Below are 25,689 nucleotides of genomic sequence, written 5' to 3' on the forward strand. Positions count from 1 at the left end.
TTCATATATTGCTCATTTGAAAACTCCATCACATTAAAGACTAGCAACTGATTTTTATTAAATTAATGAACTAGTAATATTGATGAGCTATGCCTTCCGCAATTCTTGAATGATCACTGTTTGATCGTTGCCTTATGTGTAACGTCTGAGATATGACATTTTAATATCTGCAAGTATTCTTCTTACCCTGTGGATAGTTATGGGGAATTGATCAAAAGGGAAAGTGCATGGCTCTAAATAGGAAGGAATGTATTGATCTGCAGCAGGTTGAAAGTATAGAGGTCTTATTGTGTGTCTAGTGTCGCAGGAATTTATAGTTTACCAGATACGAAAAGGGCTCAAAGCTCTGTTCATATCCCTCGTTTATTATATATCGACTTGGTCTGTGTCAGACACATTAGCACATGGAATATGTCTCCTAATTATGTACTTAAATAAATATGTGAATTGACACTCAGAATATATTCCAGTTAAACGTCGTGAGCATGTTGAAAGAATTGGAAGTTGGAAATCATATTTGCACTGCAAGAATGTCGAATTACAAATTTGCCAGTGTCAGACATTCATTGTTATAATTGAACTGTGGTGCTAAAGATTTTAAACCTTTGGTTTTACCTCATTACCATTGATTCTTTTAACAAGCTGGATCCATTATGTCGGAAATCGATCAGGCCTCCTGAACTGTTGATCCTGGAAGAAGCGTAATTTGGTTTGAAGTTGTGCATAGTTTTCCTTTTTCAGTGCTGTGTCTCAGCATATTCTCCCAGATGGGCCCACACCCACTAGGGCTGGCCTTGAAGCTCTATAAACACTGCTCAAATGTATCAGCGTATTTGTTTGGCTTTTATCCCTGACTTTCTAATTGTACCAGGGTGCGGTTTCACATCCATAGTGAAGTTTCCCGTAAGGCTACCTAATTCTCATTCAGAATGAGGTATTCAGTGATCAGATTAAACTTGAACTTGCATAACTTGTGTGGCTTATTGCACACCAAAGGTTTTTAAATCTCCCTGGAATTTTCACTAGAAGTAAGATAACTCCCTGGAATTCTCATGCGCTGAGCCGGACCATTCCCTGTGATTTAGTGCCAGACTCAGAGCTGCTGATAAACTCACTGCTGTCTCTACTCCGATCAAGACTGAAAACTCAGTAAGTGGAAAGTTTAGCATTTAGCAGAGGTCATACGTCAGGATTCACATCACAAATCAGCTCTGACGTGTATTAGCAAGAGCTAATTGCAAAAAGCATCAGAGAAGTTATGTTGTTGTCTGTAACAAGAAACAAGAAAAGTAAATGTGTAATAAATAGCTTTGAAAAATAGAGGTGTACTGATACACAAGAATCCATATAGAATTTTTCTATCTGGACAAATGTTATTCACAGTTATAAGCCAGAACTAAGCTCATATTTTTTAATGCACAACACTAACCACATCTGCAACCACACCCAAGGCCCATGCACACAGTTAGAATTAAATAATTCTCACTATAAACGTTAGCCACCACAAATATTTATCCAGCGTCAGCTGTAGCGCACCTGATCTTGCCAGCTCAGACATTCTTAAAGCCCTGATTTAGTTTATTCCAGGGTAAAAAGAGAAGAAGTCTACATTAAATGTTCAAAATGACTGTTGTTCTAAGAGTAGTACTTATCAAATAATACGCCTTACAGACTCTCTAAAACTGAGGTTCACCCACACATGCTCCAGTGGGGAGTGTTTTAGTTCAGGCCTTCCGCAAGGTGGTATTGAGCAAACAGATGGTCACATGAAAACTGTATTCCTTGCTGGCGTGGGGAGGATGAGTGGGAGTCCGGCTGAGTCAGCGCTGGAGCACATCCAATAAAGAGGGTGTCAAACATAAACAACCTGTTAATGAAATTGTGTTGCATGTGAGCTAATGCATAGGTATTCCTCCGCTCATCGTTTTCAGTTACACCCCCCTCAATTATACGATCATCACAATAATCACTGAGTCATAAGGTTTGGGGTACTTCATAATTGAAAACAAATGATGTCATAACTGAAAGTGAAAACCATTTATTTATTATTGGTTCCATAAGATTAAGGTACGAAAGGTATAAGAAACCCACGCTCTTTCGAACATTACAGTTTCATGGCAGAAATGCACAAACATGGAGGTGTCATGTAGCATGTAAACAACACCAGATGAACATTTTAACAATGTAAAACACTTGATTTTCACTTGGAGGGGTTTTAACGTAAGAATCTTATCGTATAACTCTTAGATTTTTTATAAGATTTCCTATCAGTTTGTTTTTTTGCTGTTTCTAACATAGCCAGCACGTTGTTTTGACCATAGTGTTTATCTGATGATGGCAGTTCTACCAAGTCGGCAGAACCTTGCATGATTGTCCAGAATCCCAATTTATGTGCATCTTTTTAACAGTTCTTTTAGACAGTTGCTTTTCCTTTATTTTCCCTTTTCCTATGCAATTGATTTTCGTGCATCTAATTTACTCAACTAATTTACTGAGTGCTTAATTTCTTTAATATCCAATCAATACAGTTGTAACACTTTGAACAGCACTGTTCATATATTTAATTGCATTCAGAGAAGCACCCTCAGAACACTATTACTCAACTGGAGGACAGGCAAGGACCAGGGTTACTTATCCCTGACAGTAATAAAACATGACCCACAAACTGCTCCAGCTTTTCTCAGGTTTGAAATGTTGCTGCCAAATCAAAAAATAGTCGCAGAGTCTTTTTCTATACCACAGCATCGATTACACTAGAATCTGTCAAAGATTGGCCTCATTTCCTGTAATAGTGGCCTGTCTGATAGACAAAAATTGCAAAAGCAGTGTAATAAGCACAGCCCTTTGTTGTTCATGCAGATAATTCCCCAAATGACAGTGGTCCCAAGATAGATGGTATAATATGGTTTTGTTTTACTGTGTCCTCATGCCATGCTGAGAGTTTGAAGTGGTTCTACTCTAAGGTGTGAGGCAAGGTGACTCTTCTTTTTTAAGAGAAATGTTCAAGGACTTGTGCAGCATTAATGAAGGCTATCCTTGTGTGAACACCTGAGAACTGTCACTCGGATTCTTTTGGAATATTTAAAGGAAATGTTTAAGTCATGTAATCTGCCTCTGTAGTGTATGATTGATTGCCATGGACAAATAAATGTGATGCCTTTCCATATACTTGACCTGAAACACAACTGTAATAGAAGCTGTTTTCAATTTCTTTCTACATCTGTGAATGTTATTTTTTTCCACAGAGATGTGTTAATACCATGCCTCAAACCATGTGGTGCTGCGGATATTAGAAAATTAAGAACACAAACAAGACAAAATTCCAATTCAAGCAATATCTGGGGTTTTTTTTAAAGAAAAAGGGTAAAGGAGAGGTGGACGAACCTAACAAGTGTAAACAAAAGTGGACTTTAAGGAGGTGCCAAGTAACGTGTCAGCAATGTTTCAAAAGGTTTTCAAAGGACCATTTGCAGAATGTTTTCTAAAGAAGAACAAATTAACCATGCACAGCATTATTTATAAATCCAGATGATCCATTACATGTTGGCAATAAATAGAATCACTGCCTTTATTAAAGAATTAGAAGTAATCAGATTGTGCAGTTTATTAGTAGATTTCTGCATCTTCCCAGTGGCTTCTTTCAGAAGTGCATCTGAAGACTATAACGTTTTCAGTTTGTAGTAGATAATGTGCAAAAATGACCATTTTAACCTAGTGCTTCTTGCTTGGGACCACTTGTCTGTGGTCTTTAGCTTTAGTCTTTGTCTTGTCGTATCATTTATTTTTCTTCACTTGTCCAGTGAAGCTCAGTCCAAAGTGCTGAACCATTTCCCGACTGGAGATTGTTATTCTCCTTTTTCTGGGGATAGGAAATGAGGCAGCAGTAAAAACAGACTGCTCCTTTAGACCCCTCCTCATATGTGTTGCAATCCTACATGGTATATTTTAGAACGGGATCAACAAGTTTGTTGATATGTTCACATTTAATTCTGGAGCTTGTTAAGATACATTTTTTTATGTCTTAGACAAAATTTGTTTGACTCTTCCATTGATCCTAACTTTTTTAGGATCAACATGGACAGTACGAATAAGCAAAATGAAAAATAATATTTTATATTTTGAGGTTAACAAATAAAATAAAACAGAATGTACCTGTAGAACTCTATTGTAAAAATGGCTACAGGAACCAAATAAATCAATAGTTGAACAAAATAAGGTTTGATGATTTTCATTCATTCAGCAACTATTTATTGTTACTATTCAGTTTATACAATTACATACTCGATAATGATGATTTGTTAAAGGTATTTAGTGTTCTAGGACTACTAAGGATACCCATTAAATACCCAGAAGACCATCTGTTTTCGTACATATTTGCGATAATATTAAATTATTGGACACCCACTTGACATGTATATTTAAGATATCACTTGAATGATCAATTTGATTTTCTCTAGTTTCTGGCATGCTAGTCCCAATAAATAAAACCTCCCTGTGATATGGTAACCAGTGAAAGCAACACTCTTGACAGTTGTAGGAATGTACCATCACAGCTGGGTAAGAATTCAGGAAGAATGTTTTTTCTCTCAGCTGAACTCCTAATATTTCTGCTGTGATATTACATAATCTCTTGTTTTCACTTTCTCAGGCTTATGTGTACATGCTCAGATAAGGAGCTGATAAATGCATTTATGCATGAGAACAGCAGCTAATCTGAAGCTTTCCCTCTTTTGACAACAGCATGGCCAGAAAAATACAAAGCTGCAGATTGTTCTTGTATGTCAGTTTAATATCTAATCAATATCTAAATGGAATCTTGAACCAGTGAGTTTGTGAGTGAATGTGTGAGTGTGTGTTGCCCTGTAAAAAACTGGCACCCACTCAATCGTGTGTCCCCACCTTGCACATAGTTGATTCCGGGTAGGCTCTGGATCCACCAAAACCCTGAACTGGATAAGCGCTTACAGACAATGAATGAATTTTGAATCATCATTATTATGGAGAATGATGTGGAAGTCATATTCAGAAGTTTGATAGCCAATTGGAAAAATGTTTGCCAGATTTAACTGAGTTTATATTAGTTATGTTTGTTCATATATGCTTATACATTTGCTTGAAAAATGACAAATAGAAGATTCCCACTCTGGGTGACTGTCTGTGAGGAGTGTGGTGTGTTCTCCCTGTGTCTGCGTGGGTTTCCTCTGGGTGACTGTCTGTGAGGAGTGTGGTGTGTTCTCTCTGTGTCTGCGTGGGTTTCCTTCGGGTGCTCCGGTTTCCTCCCACAGTCCAAAAACACATGTTTGTAGGTGGATTGGCGACTCAAAATTGTCCGTAGGTGTGAGTGTGTGAATGAATGTGTGAATGTGTGTTGCCCTGTGAAGGACTGGCGCCCCCTCCAGGGTGTATTCCTGCCTTGCGCCCAATGATTCCAGGTAGGCTCTGGACCCACCGTGACCTTGAACTGGATAAGGATTACAGATAATGAATGGATGGATGGATGACAAATAGAAATAAAAGTGTCTAGACACCCATCTGAATTAGTTAATTCAGCTTTTTTTAAAGGTGGATGTATTGCTGACTACAGCAACTAGTTTAGCACTTTTCCAATTTGTTCCTTTCACTTTTCCCTACCTTCTGAGGATTATCATTTATATTTCAGACAAAGGGTTATAGAGCTCAGATTTCAACATGTGGATGTGTTTGAAGTCAGTTAGTTAGTTTTAAGCTAGTTGGTATATAAAATGAAATTCAGAGTTGTTGAAGATATACTTCCATATTTTATAGTATCTGATAATAGTTACTTTCTTAAAACCTTAATCAAAGGCTGCATAGTAGACTATGCAAGGATTAACTGTATTGTTAAGCAAGTTTTTTATCACCCTGGCCTTGCCACCATGTCCTTCCACAGGTTTGAAACAAGATTAGATTATGTGACATAACCTTGAGAAATTTAAGCCATATTTCTGTCATTCCATAGACATATCAACTTTTTAAATAGCTGTTTTTTTTTTTTTTTTGGATGGTAAGGACTGGAACAGCTTATTTGCACTAAATTGGATTATATGCTGCTTTTACAACAGAACTATCTGACCTTCAAGTTGACGATGAAGGCTTGATAGGTTGTGTTCAAGTAGCAGTGGTTGGTGATCTGACACTGAATTCACAGGAAGTAGCATTTCTACTAAGTTTTTATTCCCTTCTTCTTTGCATTTAGCACTTTCTGAGCCCAAATGCTACACATGCTAATTACAGAAGATACAGTCATTCCCTCCGGTGCAGAGTAAATGAAGGGCTCTGGGTGGTCTCCACTGCCAGCCTCACAAATGCCTCTGATGAATCTGATAAGCATTTGCAGCCCACTTAGAAATGCTACATTAAGCAGATATTTAAAAGCGGTAACAGACACAATGGAGTGTGCTTTTAAGCGCAGTTGATGTTTGGACATTAGAGAACACTGAGTTGTTAGACTGTAATTCTAATTTACATTAGTTTGTTAAGGATGGCCCTAAGACTTTCTTGCATTCAGGAGAAATGATGAATAAAAAGACTCTTTCAGCAGGTCTCACGAACAAAGAAACTGAGTGAGTGAGTGAGTGAGTGAGGGAGGGAGGATATGGCACTGATCATAATGCTCTCTCTCTCTGTGTATATAATTTTTAAACATGTCTGCCTAGCACATCATGTATTAATTTAGTTAATTTAGTATTTGAATATAGTATATTGTCACTGACCAAAGAAATATTCTCCATCTTGTCCATTTTTAGTTTACACCATAATTGGAACACAGCAGCTGTCTTTCCCAATCTTGACATTGACTTCCATTGAAAGTTAAAATTTTTACCTTCTCCTATAAATTACTATTTTGGAGATACATGTTTTTCTTTGGACAGCCATGATATAATGTATGGAGTGTATATATAAAAATCAAATATAGACATACAGTGGAACCTCTACCTACGAACTTGATTCGTTTCTTGAGTCAATATTCCCCATTTAAAATAATGGAAAAGCAATTAATGCGTTCTAGCCCCCACCCCGAAAGTCACCCTTTTTGCACTGATATATGTTTACAAAACTCTCAAATTTGTAAAAAAAATACATGTAGCATTACTAAAAATAAAAAAGAAATACAGTGGAAACAGTAATAAAAAAGAAATAAAAAAGTTTTAAGTGGTTACACATCGCTACCTTGAAGACCTGACGACTGGCTGGAGGAGTAACACAGGCACTGGCTGTATGACGGGAGGTGGGGGTGGGTGGAATAACGGACAGTAGGTGGGTGAATGTGGGGAGACGAAGCGTAGATACGGCTTAACTTAACGAATTTCAATGTCTGCTATTTACACTAATTCTAAATTGCTAAAACTACAATGTGCTAATCTTAAAAGCTCACTCAAGTCTGGGCGCGCTGGGAGACTCGCCTATTGGGGTCAGTGGCCATTTCCAGCCGCCGGCTCTGGCGGAGGCTGGAGTTCGTTTCTAGAGTCATGGTTCGTTGGTGGAAGCAAAAAATATTAAAATGCCCGGTTCGTATGTTGGAAAGTTCGTTAGTATAGGCGTTCATTAGTAGAGGTTCTACTGTATATATTAAATGGATATTACAGCCAAAAATACATTTTAAATTATTGGTCATGTTGCCAAGCTTTAGACTGATTAAATCATGTGATCAGAATGTAATTTCTAATGGTTGGACATTGTTTGAATATAAATATGAAGAAGTTCGGGGCTGGCTGATTCCAGCATAGACTCGGCTTCTCTGACGTGATGCCCCGAAGCTCTGTACTCCTCTTCTGTTGGCTTATAAGCAGTAGATAGTGCTTTTGCTGAGACAGCAGCTGGAGAAATATCAATGTGAAATTATTCTGTGTAAATTGTGACTTGGGGCAAATCTGATTTGCTGCTGGGAATTGGAAGGTAGAAGTTCTCAGAATTCACCTCATAGATGATGCGATGGGTCTGTGTGACGGCTATAAACACTGATGTCAGTGTTCTAGGAGAATGGTCTTCTTATTCAGGGTTCAAATCTTACACAGTGCCAGTAAGTCTTTACTGAGCTACTAAGCTTAGCTTCTTCTGCTGATCAATAAGGTTAAAAGTTCTCTCACTTGCAATAGGTTGGCATGCTCAAGATGTTTTCAGATGTTGTTAATTAAGGTTGAATAGCTATTTTGCGTCAACTTTTAAAGTATCCGGACGTGTACAGATGGCCTTTTTTGCATTTTAGAGGCTTAGGGAATGTGAAATTTACATTTAGAAATATTAATATTAAACGCTCATATTAAACCTTTCTTTGATCCTATGTAATTGTTTCAGTGGCAAAACCTGAAACTTTATAACATTTCTCTGCATGAATATGTTACATTGTTTATTTCTCTCTCTCTATCTCTCTCTCCCTCCCTCTCTCTCTCTCTCTCTCTCTCTCTCTCTCTCTCTCTCTCTCTCTCTCTCTCTCTCTCTCTGCCCAGGGTCCTGTGCTGTCAGTGGGATGGTAGAAGGGTGGAGTCCAGTGTGAAGGAGCATGGTGAAGCACCAACCGCTGCAGGTGTATGAGAGACAGCTATGTTTGTCATGTCTGACGGGGATATACGGTTGCCGCTGGAAACGCTACCAGCGATCACATGACGACACCACAAAGGTGAGCCCTGCCAGTCACACAGTGTTTAACATGCTGTTCAGTGGTTCACTGATTATTACTTTGCTACAGCGTCTGCTGAAAATATCTGCTGTATGTGGAAGCTATACCCCATCATTTCACAAGGGCATATACATGTAATCTAGTGCGGTTTTAAAATGATTAAAATGGCTTGTTTTATATTGTGCAATGGGAACTGAGTGGAAAAAAAGTGAATCATTTAATCATTTATGTACATATACTACATCTAGGGCAGCTAGGGGTTTACAGAGATAGAGTATAGATTAATCTTAGATGAGGTTTAGATTACATCATGAATTTAATTGAGGTTTTAGTCTTCTGAGGCTTTTATTTTTTATTCACAACTATTCAGGGATTTGGGAGTGCTGTTGAAAACTTTGTATTTAACGTTGCATAGGGATTGTATATTTTATAGGGATTGTATCCTACACTACACTGATGCCACAAACCTCTGAAAAGAGTTTTCCAGATTTAAAGCTTAGGAAATGACCTTGTTGTATATGAGATTTTTACTAAACTAAGAGCACTTTGAGACTTAAACTTGGTGGGCTAATGCAGAAGGATGACAGGTAACTAATGTTGCTAGAATGCTGAATACCACATCTGTATTTTAGAGCCTGCATCACTGAATGTGCTAGCAGAATATTGCATACCACGCCAAATAACATTAAATGTCAGTTTAAGGTTGCATTGCCCTTTTAAAGAGCCAGTATCCTGTCTTATAAAAATCCACTCCACTTGTCTGTAATCATCCCGTGAACATCTGTCTCAGATTGCATTAGGATATAAGGCAGCTTTTCCTGTGCATCCTGTTTGTCTGTTGTGTCGGATAAGATAAAGCATCTGCAATGGGTTTTATTTTGTGCAGCTGAACTTTTGTGGTAAGTATTACATTAAAATGACCTACACGAGGAAACTAATGGCACACGTTTATCTTGATGTGTCTTTTAATACATTTAATTTTGCCTCCACTTTCAGAATGAGTATCAATGTGAAGTGACTGATTAAAATAACTTTGATGAAGCTTTCATGGAGTAAATTGAAGCATGCGCAGTTCTAGTGCAATGAATTCCTGCATTATTTATGTGTTAAAAGAGATTTACAGATGTGCTAGTAGACCACCAACTAATGGTATTATCCTCATTATCCAACGCAGTAGGAATGGCCAAGGGTTCACCAGAGGATGTGCTGCTTCTGTGAGGAAGGCTTCATGTTAATACATTGTTTGGCAGGGCTTGTGTGTGATAGTGGACTTCAGCTTAGATGGACGAATTTTGCAACACTAATGATTGGATGAAACTATGGCAAAAAAAGGAATCTCACCTACGTAAATCAGCTGGGAATCTTCAGCTTGAAGTGGTGTCTCATGGTGTGTGTTGTGTAAACAACATGAACAGTCTGTTTTTTTCCATCATTGCTGTCAGTTCAGTAGGCATGAAGTGTGAAACCTGCTGAGCTGTAGATCTGAGCGCTTGTGATGCTGTTAAATATTGCAAGTTTGTCTCACCATTCCATTGAGGAGCTTTGCTTTTAGGAGGGTTTTTGAGACATTTTGAGAGAGTATTTCACATTTTATTTGATATTACTCTGTAAAAGTAATATTCGATTTACTGTGCACAATTTTACACAGGAAGATCAGAATAAGCTTTGCTCTTTAGGGTGACGTCCTGTTAGATAAAAACACACCATGAGCCAAGCTTTGTGAAAGGCACTTGCTTGGCCTGACACGAGTGGGCATCCTGGCCTTGTCTCTGGTCTCTTGTTGAAATGCTGTATTTGTGCGCTAACCTTGGACTGACTTAGTGCAGTCTGTGGTGATTTGAAACCTCTCACGCTTACATTTTAGTCATTTAATAACATTCAGTGAAAACTCCCAGGAGGTCCTTTCAGAGGATGATCAGTTTGCCCAGTTACACTTTGCATGCAGTGGCATTATTGTGGATATTTAAGAAGGGAGGGTTTAATGTCCCTTCAGGGTGAGTGTGGCTGGGCAAAAGTCTCTCTCCTAGAGGCAGTTGGAAAGATGATACAGTAGCCCTGAGGGTAGCCATGATTTAGAACAGCAGTGACTACTGAATGGATGTGGCTGTGTTTAATTCGTAGCGTGTAGTGTGAACAAGCTTTTGACCAGAACCAAATATAATCACACAAGCACACTCTTCCACTTTTAACAAAATAGTGCACAATGTGACACTCCGTATCCTTGCTTTGATGTTCTAATTCCACAGGACTATTATGCTTCTTTCACCATATGATAATTTACATATTTAAATTAACATAAATAACAAACACATTAAGAGAATTTGATAACGCAAGAATAGGATAAATTTGCTTAATTTACCTGATGGAATATTACATAAACATTTATAAGATATGTTCCAGCACACATAAAGGGAAAAAGGCTGCTTTTATTGTTTATGTCATCTCACATTATCAATTGTTATGACAGTAGATGCTTGCTTTAGAAATGCTACAAAACACTTATATAACTCTTTCATGACATCTGGTCAGCAGGTCAGCGTAGGTGTTATATAGCTTATATAGTTATAAATTCTACCTTGTATAAGCTAGTAGGATGACTAGATAAAATCATTGTTAAATGATATAGTAAACTTTATAATAAGAAATATTAGAAATCAAGTAATAGTTTTTGCCATTGTACTGGAGGATGACAAATTTAAGCTTAGCTATACTTAAGGCAAATTTTATATTTGTATTCACGCTGTTTGTGCTTTTTCCTCATGGTCTTATCTTTTGAGTTTCAAATACTGAATCGCTTGGCTCTCCAGAATCCTTGGATCAGCGTCTGAGTGGATCAGTAAATAAGGAGCTGCTTTAAGCTGAAAGCTGTTATGACTGTGGTTTCCAGTCTAATCCTGCAAAGGGAAAACAAAGCAGTGGCCCGATCTCCTGTTGGGCCCTAGCTCTCAGCAGCTGATACAGTGTGGTCAGCAATTCCAGCTTGGTCTGGACCACTGACTGGCAGACCATCCTCCGCTCCAGCTCACAGAAACAACCAGTTCAGCTGTCTGACAGGCTCACCCTGCTTTATGACATGAATACCATTATAAAAAAAAAAAAAAAAAAAAAAGGGACAAAAAATGTGAGTATTAAGCAGAGCAGTATATATGGATGAAGTTGGATATTGTCCTTGTCTACGAACTGAACAAAATGGACAAAAATAGATTTGATTCCATTCTGATGTGATCCGATCCAGATCTGAGAGCATGAGAAGTGAGGTCTTGTCCTTTTGGGCCTCTTTAAACTCTGGACTCATTTGGTCCTGTCTCTGAGACCACAGATGATGCAATGGGCATCCATTTTTAACCATCCAAGGCACAATCTCTGACAACAATCAGCTGCTGGATTAGATGTACAAGATGGTATTTCACACATTGTGAATATTTGTCATCTGGTCCATGGTTGATCAACAGCACCATGGATGAAAACACCTTTGCTGTACCCTCTTCATTGTGTTACCTATTGAATAAACCTGTATGGGGTGTGTGTGTGTGTGGGTGTGGGTGTGTGTCTCTGTCCTGTGTTAAATGTAGCCCGCTCCAGTGAAAACTGATCCTCTCCTCAGTAATAATTGAGAGATTTTCCATTTACCCAGTCCTTTACCATGAGCACAAAGAGCCTGTAAATTGGAGTGCATTGTTTTCCTGGGGCCTTTGGACTGTAACAGACATCGTACCAGAACAGTGGTAGCAGTGTATAAATGTATAGTGGTTGTAAACTTTCTTTGGCATTCACAACATGTTGCCTTCATAACCTTCATAACCTTTCAGCGTCTCTAGCTGACATAAAGGTCAATTACTCTCTTGTCTTCACTGCTGTAGATGCATGTCCACATTTAAACCACTGCTTTTTATGATGTGTAGTACTGTTCAGTGAAAGGTTAAGGGCAGTGTGTCTTCAGTGATGTAATATATTGTGACAGTGGTAACTGTGCCCTGTAGCACATGATGTAGGTAGAACAAAACTGAGAGAGCCAAAGGGAGCAGATCCATTCAGGGTTTTATTGTATTGCATGTGGACGTTGGCCTTTACTTATTTAAACTGAGTCAATTTGAATGAGTGCAATTTTACAGGCATTTTTATTAATAATCTGTTTAATCCTTAACATACAATCAAACATATATGTGGTAGAAGTGTGTCAGTGTTAGACTAGCTTGATCCAACCATTGACAACCATTGAAGACAACCATTGGCTAAGGAGCCGTCTAACTGCCCCCAACCCCCTTTTTTTTCTTTGTTTTTGGTGCAATGTAAAAATATGTGGAGGAATTGGAGTATGCCTCAGGTAAATAAAATGTAAATGAGGTACAGTACAACTAGAGCATCTACTGTGTTAATAATATTCTCATTAGGTATGCACTGAAGCAGATTCGTCAGCTGTACTAAGAGGTTTTCTTGTTTCAGAATGATACAACTGTCCAGGATCAGACACAGAGTAGTCCACACGTCATTCAGATCTGGGAGCAGTTGATGTACGAGGACTGCCTCTGTGAATATGTAAAAGTGCATGTGTAAGCATGCTTTCGGAATCATTTTTGAACAAAAATAAATAGATGTCTCAGGAATGCAGGAAACCCAGGTTTAGAACTGTAGCTGACTCCTTCTTTTCTCTTTGGGGGAAATGTTAAGTATTAACTAATGACACTGAGACAAACTATTATGCTTTTTAATAACTGAGCTGTTTTAATAAAGAACTCAATTTACAGTGCATATACATGTAGAGTGCTACAGAAGGGAACTGGCCTTTTTGTGCCTCAAGTGTCAGATCTAGCCATCTAAATATTTAGTGAAATTTCTAGCTCTTGATGATCATAAACACTGAGTGCTGCATAATAGAAGGCAAAGACAAAGACCTGAGATGAGAGCATGATGATGTTTAAACTGCACTGGTGAGTACTGCAGGCCCTTTAATGGCTAACCTCCAGTATCAGCGTCTTCTTGTTGCAAGGTGAGCTGAATGTGCCCTGTCAGATTTAATCCCGCTCCGTCTGTCACCACGTTAATTATACAGTACATGCACACACACCCTCTGCAGGAGACACAGGTTTACATATTGCATTGGTCTGCTAGTTTTGTGAATCTGGTTAATTAACTGCAGTAATGTGCAAAGATAGTTTTAAAGTGTATTTTTATAGCTTTTAAGAGAACTTTTAGCCACACCTGTGTATTATTACAGTCCATGGAACATTCACTGATCAGCTTCACTTACATGTGTCACATCTACAACTGCTAACTAGTCTGGCATACTGTATTAGACTCATTTTCATTGTTTTAAAATGGTCAAGAACCCCAAAGCACCTCCACAGAATCAGCAAGTATTGGATAGTATATGGATAGCATTATTTTGTGTTGATCTGGTGCGAGGAAATCAGGCACTGATCGCTGCAGGAGATTTTAAACACGGTACCCACTTACTGATAACTTACACTATCCACTCATAACAATAAAACACAGGCTAAAACACCCCCACCCCCACCAAAATAACACCTGCTCTCTTGATGGTTCTGTCAGGAACCTGACTATGGAAGAGCAAGGTGAAACCTAAGTAATCATTTCTCTGATTAGCAATGGTGCCCAAAAGTAATGCAACAATGGCTAGTGAAAGGCAACTTGTCAAGAACAATTTACCTAAGTGTGCAAGTCTGTTCTTTGCATTCTGTTTGATGTTTCAAGACCAGGATTAAGAACTTTGCCTTGAGATTTTTGTACTAAATTTAGCGTTTAACGTTTGAGGGTTTGTCAGTGTAAATATGTCAGAAACTGTATTTCGACAAAAGTTCCATATTTAGTTTGGATGATTGTGCTTAACTCCTAGTCATTTTTCATCAAATTCATGAAACCTATTTTCAAAGAGAGCTATTGGACAACTTTATCAGGGCTTCAGGGCATCCCAATGGTCTAGAGCATTCTTGGAATTACAACTGCATTGTAACCTACTAGTGACCTTCCAAGTACATCAGTCTCAAAAGAAAGACAAGACATGTTTAAGTAGTCTCAGCATGCCATATGGCTTGAACTTAAAGGCAGGGTGAAACTCCTGCAGTTTTGCTCTCTAAAAATGAGAGGTAGATGTTCAGTACACATGCAAAAATGTAAGTCATGACCATTCAAACATAGTGAGAATTTTGCCCCTGAATTGTGTGAGAACTGCTTTTGATAAAATGGACTTTCAAATGTTTTTCATGAATTGCAATTGAAGTAATTGAAGTTTGCAATATGCAATTCACACACCTGAATAAATATTTTGTTTTGTTGTTGATGTGGATGTTGTTGATGCTTTGATTATGTGGTTCAAGGTGTTCAATACTTTTTTGTTTAAATAATTCAGACTTTATTTTAACATATCTATGCAAGGTTTCCAGTATCTTTTTCATAGCATGAGACATGTCTAAATCAAACTATGAAGCACTGAAGTGTTCAGCTGTATTAAAAATCGGCTGTTAAACTGTCTCACGTGACAGTATATATGTTTTTAATGTCCATTTCAGAGGCTAGAGTGGTGTAGAGAAATGAAAAAGAGCAGATAGAGACCCTGAAGTTGTTTGATCAAAACCTTACTGCTGCTGGCATGAAGAGAATATTTTCCTGCTCTGTTTCACCTTTTTGCCCTTGAGCAAATCGCAAAGCCCTGTCTGCTCCAGGAGAGTAAATGAAGGATGTGCCTTGTTATCCTACTTGCTCTCTGTCTGCATGTGTGTGAAGTGGAGCCTTCTGTATGCTCTGTACGGACACATGCTCATCTAACAGAGACTGTGGGTATTAGTATATAGATAGTTCCCTGCAGAAGCAGCTTCTATTCTTCAGACTGTATGTTGAAACTCCACTGAGGTTTTGATCTTATTTAGCAATGAGAACATCAGTGAGATTGAATCCATGATTTGTTCTGGATCACAAAATCCTCTCCAACTCATCTTAAATGTATTGGATTTAGTTCAATGTCTCCAGAGAATGGAGTTCTGCAGCTTTTCAGTCCAATGCTGGGGACTTTAAACCCTTCTAGCCCACACTTTGAATTGAGCATGTGTAGCTGCTCATTAAATGGGTGTCTACAAACATTTGGACATATAAAAAGAAGTGTGGACTTTCTTTTCAAACCCAACAGTGCCACGTATGTAGGATGTGTGTAGGCCTATTGATTGTCTCCGGTCTGTTTGCTCATATGGAAGGTCTATTTTGGTGTTTGCTTGTGGCCTGTGCAAGAAATCAGTTGGATCATTTGATGTGTACTGTTGAGATTAACACTCAGAAATACTTCCATATACAGAGAACAATGGAGTCTTCAGTTTCTATCTCCCTCCTGCCATATGCACATAGTAACTTTCATAAGGCTTTGTAATTCTGGCTCCATAAAGGGTCAAGGGAAAAGACAAGCACTTATTTTTCCACTGCTTGAGAACACAGAGAAGATGTAACTTAATGTATTATTACTGAGCTCTTTTTTTTGTGTGTTTTAGTCATGTTACAGAATTTCACTCTAAGACGTTTCCAGCTGTTAGGCTCCAGTCTCTGTGGGATGCATTTCTAGACCACCAAGTCATCGAAGGATGTTCCATTCTGAAGAATCCAGCTGAGAAATACAGTCAATATTCAGACTATTTTCAAGAATATTACTGAGTGTTTTCTTCATTATCTTCTGCTACCTATAATTTAATATTAACAACAAAGCTTTAGTACAATGCTAAAAACGACCATGGTTTCTGAGCTGCAGCCTTTGGAAATGCAGCATTCCTCACACTTCCTCTCTCTGGTACCCTACCCCCCACCTAGTTGTGGGAAATGAAAGTGGAGGAAGTGGAGGAAGCAAGAAGCAGGTGTGCAAAATCAGCTGATTGGGACCATGTGCCTTGACCTCCCCTTCCAGCTTTAATCTGACACTGAATAGCAACAATACTATTTACATCTTTACATACATCTCTGTGTGGGTTTTTCTGTAAATGTTGTCAGTATTTACATGATTTATACACAGTTGCAAGCACTTGCCTGATACGATTTCTGAGAATATGTTGATTGTCATGTGTCCAGTTAACAGACCAGACAAAAGAGTGACCAGTAAGAGCTGTTTACCTGTAGAACCTGGGGAACTTGCTGTGCAGCACAAGAAATGTAACCAGTGTTGCATTCACACAACTGGGCAGAGTAAAGAAAGGCCTTTAGCTGTGTTTTTTTTTTTTTTTTGCATAGTAAGTAGTCAGAATTTCATACCCTCAGTCCAAAAAATGCATAGCGCAGTTTCTGCCGTGCTGAGCCTGGACTAGCAATGACTGTCTTCCCTATTACAGGTCGGTGAAGTTTTTAGATGTTACTGTCTGTGGGTATATAGTCATCTTATGACACATGACCTAGAATGCCCAGGAATCTGAGCTTTGGTGTGTCCATAGCTTAGGTCCTAACCAGATATTGGTTTGTGTTTTGAGAGACAAAGTCTGTTTGCACTGGAATAAATAAACTGATTAAATAAATCAAACTCTACACATGAGATAAAATGTCAGGGGCCATGGAAATGTACATGGGGACCTTGGGGATGCCCCAAATCTTGGGGATGACCACCCAGTCCAGATTTTTTCTGTTACAATGTTAGTCACATGTGAGCCAATCCCAGAAATCTGAACATCTGGATCAGTTGTGCTAACAGCTGCAAGTGAAGAGGAATGTGATCTAAAGGGAACTGCGTTCTTCTCTGTGTTACTAAAGACGTGACTAGTTTAATCAAATCTGGGTTTACACTGGGAACACTTGTCTCATATTGAACAACAGTTTTTCTGACATTAGGTAATAAAATAGAGGCTATGTCATGTTGTGTTTCAGTTTCCATCCCTTCTTTAACTGTGCTATGGCATCTTTCACAGCTGTGTCAATACAGAGGCCCATTGTTAAAAACTGTTAAGGGGGATTCCACACATTTTTCAACGTTTCTGCATAATTTAGCTGATGAAAAGTATGCCGGAATTCCTGTTTAATAGCTCAGGTATTGGTTAGAACTGTTCAAGGCTGATTACAAAGTATGAACTGATTTGAAAGAGCACAGCTGATCACTCACCAGGGCTCTGGCTCTCCTGCATCCGACAGAACGGATTAAATCAAATTAATCTTCATAATGGGAGGGTGATGAAAGGGAAATCTCCCTTCTGGAGGAGCTTGATTAAACCCGACTTCTGATGTTTCATAATTTCCTAGTGAATGTCTCCCAGAGATGTATTTGTGTTGATTTCTGTTCCGTTTTTTTTAAAAAAATCCCCAATCTTATCTAGTCATTTTGAAATTTCTAAACCCTTTGGGATCACAGCCACATTCATCGTAGATCTAAGCTGGTCGGTTGTTCATTGAGTTATGATGCAAGTGGACATCAATTTAATGACACCTGCTTTCCTTTTGAAATCAAGGGGATTGATAGGGGCCTTGTCCCTCGTTTGCTGCAGTAACTGCCTCTACTCTTCTGAGAAGAATTCCCACTAGGGGTTGGAACATTGCTCTAATAAACTAACACAAGCATTAGAGTTGTACTGGATCACCACATGCCAGCGCTACCGGATGTTTCTCCATCCCTCGAGAGAACACGATTTCACTGCTCCACAACCCGGTGCTGGTTGACTTAATTCTCCTGAAGCCAACTTGAGGTATTTGTCGTGGTGACGTTAAGCTCATGTCTGACCCCTCCACAGTATCCCACTCTACTGGTCACTTCTTTCCTATAGAGGTCATTTACGTGGTACATGTGCAGTCGTGTCTATGATGAATGCACCTTTTTGGGATATAGTGAATACATGATGGAAAATATGAAATGTATAGAAACGTTCCTGTTTCCAAATTCACTGAATTTTGTGTGTGTGTTTCTGTGTTGTCATTTGCAGTGGGAGTTTTTGTGGTCCCTCATTCTTTTTGGGACATTTTTTCTGCTGTTGGTGTGGTTTTACTTCTGGTGGGAAGCACACAATGACTACAATGAGTTTAACTGGTGAGTACAGTGTCCTCTAACCATCATTCGGCATAGATCATTTTAACAGGAAGTTATGTAACTGAATTATTTGTGTAATGTAAAATGGTATTTTAGGTCGAATCTTCACTAAATATGTTTTCTTAAACTGTTTGGTTTCTAACTGTAATTTTCAGTGGAGATTAGTGTAAAGTCTTTTTTCTTTTGGTAATTTTGGATAACTTCTGTTAGTCCATTCATTATAACACTTTTACATAATAAATAAAAACTTTGTAAAATTTTCTAAGGAAAAACATCCAACATGGAGGTAAAAGGTTTTGTTCTGGAAGTGATTGGTTTTATGACCCTTTTCTGCCGTTCAGTGTGTGAACAGATAGTTTGGCACACCACACACGGCTACCCAAACAGAATTTGGATAATCCTACTTTTGCTTTAATCTGGACATGGGCCTCTGTCAGAAGGGATTACATGCAACTCTATTTCAAGACATACTGACTTGTTTATTTCTCTCTGACTCTGTTTACTGTCTGCAGATCTCTAACATATTTCACTTTGTTTGATGACACTGGCTCTGTGAACTTTCAATGAAACTCGGAGTTGGCAAATATAAAAGTTATATCATCCTAATTTTAAAAAGTAAATTATTTGGTTTATCAGTGCATTTCAGCCACTCGATTGATTGATTGATTCAACTCTATTAGGTAGAAGATCGGTATGTATTGTTGATGTTTACATCATGATTATAATAGATGGGTCGATGGATAAATGAATAAATGAACAAAGCTTTTCATATTCTATATGTAAATGTGCCTCATGACTGGGAGTGTTTATACAGTGTAAAGTAAGTCAGCTTATATATATATATATATATATATATATATATATATATATATATATATATATATATATATATCATCAGTATCAGTGTATGTGTATATATATATATAATGTATTTGTTTGTTAAGTTACAGACACACGAATTACAACACTGATACTCAAGCAATGAAATATCCCTTATTGTTTTCCCTCAAGGTCACCTCTTTACTGTCGCCTCACTCTCTCTAGCTCTCTCTCTCAGCTGTCTTACAGCTTTTAGTAAGTTTTCTTGAAAGAAGTCATGGAATACGTGGTGGGACAGAAGAATGCAATTAGCAGACAGGGCCTCAATATGGCCTTATCCTGCTGTGTTATTGCTGGGCTACTGCTGAGTTACAAAAGGCAGAGGGAGTCAGAGCAGATTCAATTTTTGTGTTTCTCAGAGAGTAATGATGACTCAGCCTTTCGGTTCCCGGCAGTGTGTATAATGATGAAACAAACACTGTTTAGGTCACTCACATGTGTTTTTTTCAGGTTTTTATATAACCGGTCAGGGGAGTGGAGTGATGGAACTGTTCCCATACTTGCCACAACAGCTGCAGGCTTTACATACATTGCATTTTTAATGGTGAGTTGCATTGTCATCTAATATTCACACCTTGGGGTCATTGACACTTTTCTGTGGTTTGTCATGGTGGAGCTGCTTTTGTTTAACCTGAATATAAAACACACACAGACTGCCCACATGTTAAGTACATATAATTTGGAAAAACAAATTTCTATTTTTTTACATATTTAAAAATATTTTTATGTGCTATGTAAATATGTACTACTAATTTTCAGTCAATAAAGTCTATGTATACAAACTAAACTGCAAGAACTGCCCCTTTTGAAATACTTGGATTTGTGACATCACCAAAATGTATAATATTGTCTGCCGTTTTTTGAGGCATATTAAAGTTTTGTTAGAGAGTAACATAAACACTGTTTAAATGTTAAGAGTAGATGAGATTGAAAAGTAGAACATTAAACGAAACAAAACTTAAATAGAACTAACGTAATAAAATATAATTAACTTTATGACCACAGCATTAAATGGAGAGCATTTGTCTTTAATAATTTTGTGCCAATAGGCTTTTACACGATTTTATTTTGATGTTTTAATAATATTTGATGGCATTGTTTGTGTGTGCGTGTGTGTGTGGGTGTGTGTTTCAGATTTTAGCACTATGTCACATAGCAGTTGGACAGCAGTTGAACTTGCACTGGCTCCATAAGGTACCCGTCAGTCACTTCACTGTTCACCCAAACACAGCCCTGTCAGAGCATGCAGGCACATCAGGAAGATTCAGGCTTCACACACTAGCACACACAAGGGCATTTATCTCCCAGGGGCTCAGGGCCTTGGCATTTCCTGTCAAATTATAGAGAGTATATTTTCTTTTTTTGTTTTGGTATAGTCCAAGTGGTTATTTTTGATCCCTTTGATGCCACAGTTTTACTACTCTTTGTGTCTCTTTAATATCATAGATCGGAGTGACAGCAGTTCTGTTGACTACAATCATTGGAGTGATATCTGTCAGTCAGATTTGGGGAGAAGAATGGGATGTCATCTCCATCTCTCTTCGAGTATGTACTCTTATGTTAAAGGAGCAGTTGGTCATGTTCACCAGTGATTTTTCTGTACTTTCTGAAACATTATGCTGACACTTATAGGCATGGGTGCATTAAAAATCCTGTACTAAACATAGCTGCCACTGGTTGGTGGGGAACCACTCTTTGGAGTGTGAACTGGTTTATTCAGATTTATTTGATTTATAGTTCTCTGCAGAGATCAGAATCAGTCGCTGCTCATCCTGATTTACAGTTATGATAAATCAAATAAAAGTGATGTAGGTGAAGCAAATTTCATTGACGCTATACAGTGATGATTATAAACATGCTGATCATCCATGTGAGACAAGTGTGTGAGAGAACAGGATGATGTGGAGACTCTCAGGGGGAATCTGTCCAAATTTGCAGCTGAAAATACTTGCCAATTCAGTGCTGAATGAACAACATCCTGTCACAGCACACAGTTGACTACACAGTAACCAAGCCTCTCATTAAAAGGCGCTCATTAAAAGTTAAGGTAATTTTGTTACATGTAATATGGGAAACTTTATGTACAGGATTGAACTGTGGAGAGACTGACACAAAGTGTGTAAAGAAGTTTGAAGAAGATTGAAGAAAGTGTCATATTTGGATGCTGCTTTCTTCATCATAAACAAACCACATTTCCAAAAAGTTTGCGATGCAGAGAAGGCTGCGTTAAATGTTGAAACTGATAAAGTTTATTATTAATATTTGCCCATTTTGAGACTGATGCCAGTAGCACAAAAGTTGGAATGGGGCATTTACTACTGTAATGCATCATTATTCCTTTTAACTACACACTGTAAGTGTTTGGGAACAGATTTCAGGATTCAACCTGCTCAACAGCTTGGGGGCCTCCATTATAGTGTTTTTCATTTCATAATGCACTATTTGGGTGACAGGCCTGGACTTGTTTAGCACCTGGACTCTTTTCCTAAGGAACCATACTGTTGTAATCCATGCAAAATGTGGATTGGCCTTGTCTTACTCAAATAAGAAAAAGACAAGGTCTTGATGTTGCTCCAAAACCTGTCTATATCGTTCAGCATTAACAGTGTAAACAGTGAAAAACAATAACATTTCTCAATTTCAAAATATGAAAAATGGTATTTGCATTATTTTCAGTTTAATGTGGGGCTTAAATTATTTGCACATCATTGAATTCTGTTTTATTTACATTTTGCACATTTTCCAACTTTTCTGGAAATGGGATTTGTACAATGCATGTAACATACAGTGAATGTTAATTTTTATCAGAACCTCCATTCAGCAATGCAGTGCTCATTTCCTGCACACATCTTCCAATCCAGTTCCCCTTGTCACACTAAAATAAAAAAAAAAACTGGTGTTACGGGTAAGTGACCTTATATAGATAACAAACTATGGAAATGCTTGAAAGAAGAGTAGAACAAACTCAAAGCACAATTAAATTTTTTATACTGTGATATAACATTTTTAAATAAATAAATGTTCTGCACCTGCACCCTTTTTATTCATGTTAGAATAACTGAATTTTGGATGAGTAGTGACTTTTGTTCTGCAATTTTGATCTCTACTGAACTTTGCATAACAGATATGTAGCAGGAACGCTGCCTTATTCTTACAAAGAAGAGAGATTATTGTGTCTGAAACCACAGTATTTAAAAATAGTGCTTTAAAAACACTCAGATTCCATGCTACATCTCCTCAGAATCATAGTTGAACACTACTCCGTCTTATAAACCCAGCAGGACTGAGGTTATTATGAAACAGCATTAACATTCATATATTTAGCATGAAAAGACAAACACAAGATGCTCACCTTGAAAACAAATGTTACAAATTACACAAAAATGTTCAATATATATATTTTAGGATTGGTAAATTTTTTATTCTGAGGTCAAAATCTGAGTTTGCTTTGATGTTTATTGTGTTAAGAATGGCTTGATCCTTGTGAACTTTGAGTACGTTGAATACGGCAGTGATGAGGAGTATGTATGCACAATGTAACTCTATTTGAGATTCAGAAGTGACATAGGGCTAAACTTTTGCTGTGTCTGGGAAACAAAGCTAGTTTTTAATTAAATTCACCACTGGGCTTCAGGGCTTTTGAAACAAGTTATGATGCTTTAAATCTGATTCAGCCAGCTTCAATTTCCAGGCAGTTGTGTGTCCTGCTTTCTCATGAGCACCAGAGTGCACTGTACATTTGTTCATGTTTGCTGTATGTTCATGTTGTTTCCAGGCCACAGGTCCGTTCCTACACATTGGAGCTCTGGCTGCAGTGACTGCTCTGGCCTGGCTGGTGGCAGGACAGCTGGCTCGAGCTGAGAAGACCAGTAAGTTATTAATCTAATCAAACAGTTTTGTTCTTTTTTCTCGAATAAAGTTAATATTTTGGAGATGTTTTTTCTTTGGACAGTGATGATATGTCCACATTTGAGGATCGGCTTTATGGAGCATAAATTAGTTCATTCAGAGACTTCAATACATCATATGAGTTTATAATAAAAAGTAAATTGATCAGTAATGGGCAGCATGGTGGATTTCTCCCACAATCCAAAAACACATGTTGGTACGTGAGTTGGCTGTGGTCTATACACCACTGAAATTTCTGTACAGCACAACCTCTTATTAATCCCCTGCCATTGAAAAGGTGTTAATTATTAAGGTGCATTAGGCCTTTGTTCTAAACCAGTGCATTCCTATCTTCTGCCGTCATGCTGAAGGACACTCTTATACTCATCCACAAAATGAGTAATCTGGTTAATACTAACTAAAATGCAGTGGAATGTACTTTTTACATAACTGTCTCAAATCGAAGCCTAGGCTTAGAGTTTTAAACTAGTGCTACATGTCTGCTACAGTTCAGAGATAGCACCATCATCTTCCCCACTGATACAGATTCTGACCCTTAATAAATAAAGCAGAACATCAGGAACTCCTTGTGATGCTCATCTAAAATATCTGTTTTAAAGGCAATGTCAACAATCCTGGGGAACTGCTGTTCTCTCTGGTTTGTTTACATTCAAAAGCTCTGTGTCTTTTAAGGTGGAATGGTATGAAGTTTAAGTTTTTATTCACTGTTTGAAATACCACAGAAACTCATTTATAACTCAGGTTGTTTAGTTTTGTAGTGAATTCAGTCTGTGTTTACTTTCATGCACTTACTTGTCTCCTGGATTTAGCCAGTCCCACATTAATTAATCTGAAAGAGAAAAACGTCTAATATTATAAACGTCTAATAAGAAAAAAGTCAATATTACCCACCTTTTGAGCAGGAATAGACCAATTTCCTTGTATGTGTTTCAACGTTTGGAGGTCTCTCTGCTATCTAAACATCTGCAGATGCCGTTTCTCTGCCGTAAGCGGAAAAAAAGCCTAGCATGCCTGACCAGACCCTTTGATTTTTTTAACCGTTTTCTGACATGCTAACAGACTGAAGAGCTACCAAATTTTGAGGAAACATCTCTTTTTTAAATTAAAATCATGAACATCACCTTTTAAGATTTCAGTGAGTCAATTTTAATTCAAATTGAGACCAGCTGTAACCCTATATTCATTTATTCATTCATTATCCAGTTCAGGGTCCAGAGCCTACCTGGAATCATTGGGCGCAAGGCAGGAATACACCCTGGAGGGGACGCCAGACCTTCACAGGGCAACACACACACTCACACGTTCACTCACACACTCACACCTACGGACATTTTGAGTCGCCAATCCACCTACCAATGTGTGTTTTTGGACTGTGGGAGGAAACCGGAGCACCTGGAAGAAACCCACACGGACACAGGGAGAACACACCACACTCCTCACAGTCACCCGGAGGAAACCCACGCAGACACAGGGAGAACACACCAAACTCCTCACAGACAGTCGCTCGGAGTGGGAATCGAACTATTTTGCTCCATTTAACCTTCACCTTTTGATACTCAGACAAGGGAGGCAAGACAACTCTGAATTGCCTTATATCTCTTACAAAAGCTACTGAGCAAGTCATTTTATCAAATGTTTGTGGGTTGGGAGGCTACAGATCCCTAAATTATCTTTTCCTAAATAATCCCCAAATGAATGTGCGCATGCACTAATATCAAAAAGTGAATTTCATTTTATATATTTATAGTTAACCGTGACCCTGAACTACATAAATGGTTACAGGCAATGAATGTATGAATGAATATTTATAGCTAAGTATAAGGAATCAAAAGCTGTCTTGTCTTTTGCAGGGTTCCAGATCATAGTTCTGCTGATTTACCTGACTGTGCTACTGAGCCTCTATCTGACACCACTGTCCATCACTTCCCCCTGCATCATGGAGAGGGACAGTCTTAACCCACGACCCACTGTCATAGGACATCACGGAGCTCCTATGGTACGTCCACCTCTATAGGGAGCTGTAATAATATATTCTAGTTCCTGTACCCCATGCCCAAGCTTAATTACCGTCTGCTTTTTTTTTTTACAGAGCCTTTCATTTTTGTCAACACAAAACTCATCAAATATTAAATCAAATAAGTAACTAAATAATTCAAACATGGCCTCATTCAACATTCAGTATCTGAAGAGAACATTAACAGTGAGATGGGACATTCTGTTCAGCTTAATGCTCATCACAGTAACAAGAAATAAGTGTTTTTAAGAGCATAAGATC

At 38.2% G+C, this 25,689-nt stretch overlaps 1 protein-coding gene across 5 annotated transcripts in view; it reads left to right on the plus strand.

The window, feature by feature from the left end:
• gdpd5b (glycerophosphodiester phosphodiesterase domain containing 5b) overlaps positions 1-25,689 on the plus strand; it is a 49,841-nt gene that overhangs the window by 10,315 nt on the left and 13,837 nt on the right. For all 5 annotated transcript variants that reach the window (XR_010800342.1, XM_066660520.1, XM_066660502.1 and 2 more), the window contains exons 2-8: positions 8,466-8,635; positions 18,523-18,626; positions 19,956-20,049; positions 20,640-20,699; positions 20,952-21,050; positions 23,281-23,374; positions 25,265-25,410. Coding sequence is in view for 4 of the 5 variants with exons in the window: in XM_066660520.1 (XP_066516617.1) it covers positions 8,519-8,635; positions 18,523-18,626; positions 19,956-20,049; positions 20,640-20,699; positions 20,952-21,050; positions 23,281-23,374; positions 25,265-25,410 (714 nt within the window). In the remaining variant the exon portion in view is untranslated. The remainder of the gene's footprint in view (positions 1-8,465; positions 8,636-18,522; positions 18,627-19,955; positions 20,050-20,639; positions 20,700-20,951; positions 21,051-23,280; positions 23,375-25,264; positions 25,411-25,689) is intronic.

The sequence above is a fragment of the Hoplias malabaricus genome, chromosome 1, assembly GCF_029633855.1.
Source record: "Hoplias malabaricus isolate fHopMal1 chromosome 1, fHopMal1.hap1, whole genome shotgun sequence".
Classification (NCBI taxonomy): Eukaryota; Metazoa; Chordata; class Actinopteri; order Characiformes; family Erythrinidae; genus Hoplias; species Hoplias malabaricus.